Source organism: Lipotes vexillifer, unplaced genomic scaffold (genome assembly GCF_000442215.2).
Source record: "Lipotes vexillifer unplaced genomic scaffold, Lipotes_vexillifer_v1.1 scaffold386, whole genome shotgun sequence".
Taxonomy (NCBI): Eukaryota; Metazoa; Chordata; class Mammalia; order Artiodactyla; family Lipotidae; genus Lipotes; species Lipotes vexillifer.
This window is the reverse complement of record NW_006772588.1, coordinates 252,599-254,197: the sequence shown is the minus strand read 5'-3', so window position 1 is coordinate 254,197 and position 1,599 is coordinate 252,599. Positions and strand designations below refer to the sequence as shown.

Sequence of the window (1,599 nt, the reverse complement as noted above, 5' to 3'; positions counted from 1 at the left end):
GTATGGAAGTAAATTCATTAGTTGCTATTTAATTTCTTTAAAGCAATTGAAAATTCACTTCTATTGTCAATATAACACACTACCTAAGTAATTACAATGAAAACAAAAAGACAGCTTTAAACTTCATTGAGTTTATTTAAACAAATGCACACTTTTGCCAATCTTGTTCTGCATTCTTGCTTAATAGTATTAACCATAAAAAAGTTCAGGTTTATAGGACTTAGTTTACCTATTGAACCATCATTGACTATGGAAATACTTTCTAAGCAATCAAGAGATAGACAACATTCTTTTATCATTTCCCATCTATCTTTCAAGACTGTCAATCTTAAATTTTAAAGAGTACGATACAATGCTAGACAAAGAAAGCAAGATATAAAGACTTCATTCATATGTGATAGTAAAAATCAAGATATGAGTCTTGGATGTAAAAAAAAGTATAAATGGATATCTAAATGGATATCTAAAATGTAATCATAGCAAAATGTATGAGTATTTCTGGATCTGAAAAGACAGAAATCACTTCTTTCTTTAAAGGTTTAATTTGTTAAAAACGTAAGATTAAAAAGACAAAGATAATATTGTTTGAGAAATAAGTAAAGAAAAAAAGGGAAAACATGTCTTTGTTGTTCTTCCTCCATTCTAAGTTGCTGACTATCCAACAGAAACCCCTAGGTCGTAGTTTATGTTTCTGTTCTCATTAATGCAAGTAGAATGCTGGAGAAACAAAAAGAAAAACATATTAACCAAGTGCTGCAACCACCTTTCAGTTGCCCTGTAATAAAAATATGGTTGGGGGTAAAAATTTTTTGACTTAAATTTTAAAATGTGGAAGCCAATTTCTTCATGTTTACACAAATCCAATTCCTATTTTTGGATCACTATTAATTAGGTAGCTTATAAAAATGCTGGAAATGTAATTGTCTAGACTGACTTAGGCAGTATATCCGATTTTAAATATTTAATTTGAAGGTCATTTTCACATTTCTGCCTTCTTTTTTCAGCTTCATTTGGTGCTGGCTTCTGTAGGGTTGGGCTGCTGACTTGCCTGGCAGGCAGCTGGAGGCAAACGTCACTGTCAAGATTCAGTGACGTGCTCCTCTGCCAGAAGGCCCTGTCAGCTACATAGAGAGGGGAGGTTTTCTTTACACTGTCAGGTGACTGCAGACCCTGTTTTTTCAAATATCAGATGTCGGCAGTGTCAGCATCAGCTACTCAGAGCTGATTCTGAATCTTTGGGAAATTTTCAGAGTAACTGATTTATGCATCCACTTCGTCAGAGCTTCTTTTGTGGAAGAGAAATTTGTAATGTATCTCAGTTCTCTGAGTGACCCTGTCTTTGGTGACCCCTGTGCCTATGGTGGTGATGAAGACCTGAAGGAGGGGGATGCTCAGGGTTATCTGGTGCTTCTGGTTTTGGATACTCTGAAAGATGACCGTTCTCAAGATGGTGATGATGATGGTGATGGTGATGGTGATGGTGATGGGGCTGTGGAGCCTCGGTGGTTTTTTCCGCAGTAGCCAAAGATACATCTTTACAGAAGCCTTCATCTTCCAGTGTCTGGAATAAATTTATAAATCACTTACCAACAAATTTAT

The 1,599-nt window shown here is 35.5% G+C and overlaps 1 protein-coding gene across 1 annotated transcript in view; it reads right to left on the bottom strand.

Moving 5' to 3' along the window:
- Nucleotides 1-961: 961 nt before the first annotated feature.
- Nucleotides 962-1,599, bottom strand: part of SELENOP (selenoprotein P) — a 5,190-nt gene continuing 4,552 nt past the window's right edge. The window contains 1 exon segment of the mRNA XM_007447632.1: nt 962-1,561. Within this exon segment, the coding sequence (XP_007447694.1) occupies nt 962-1,561 (600 nt within the window).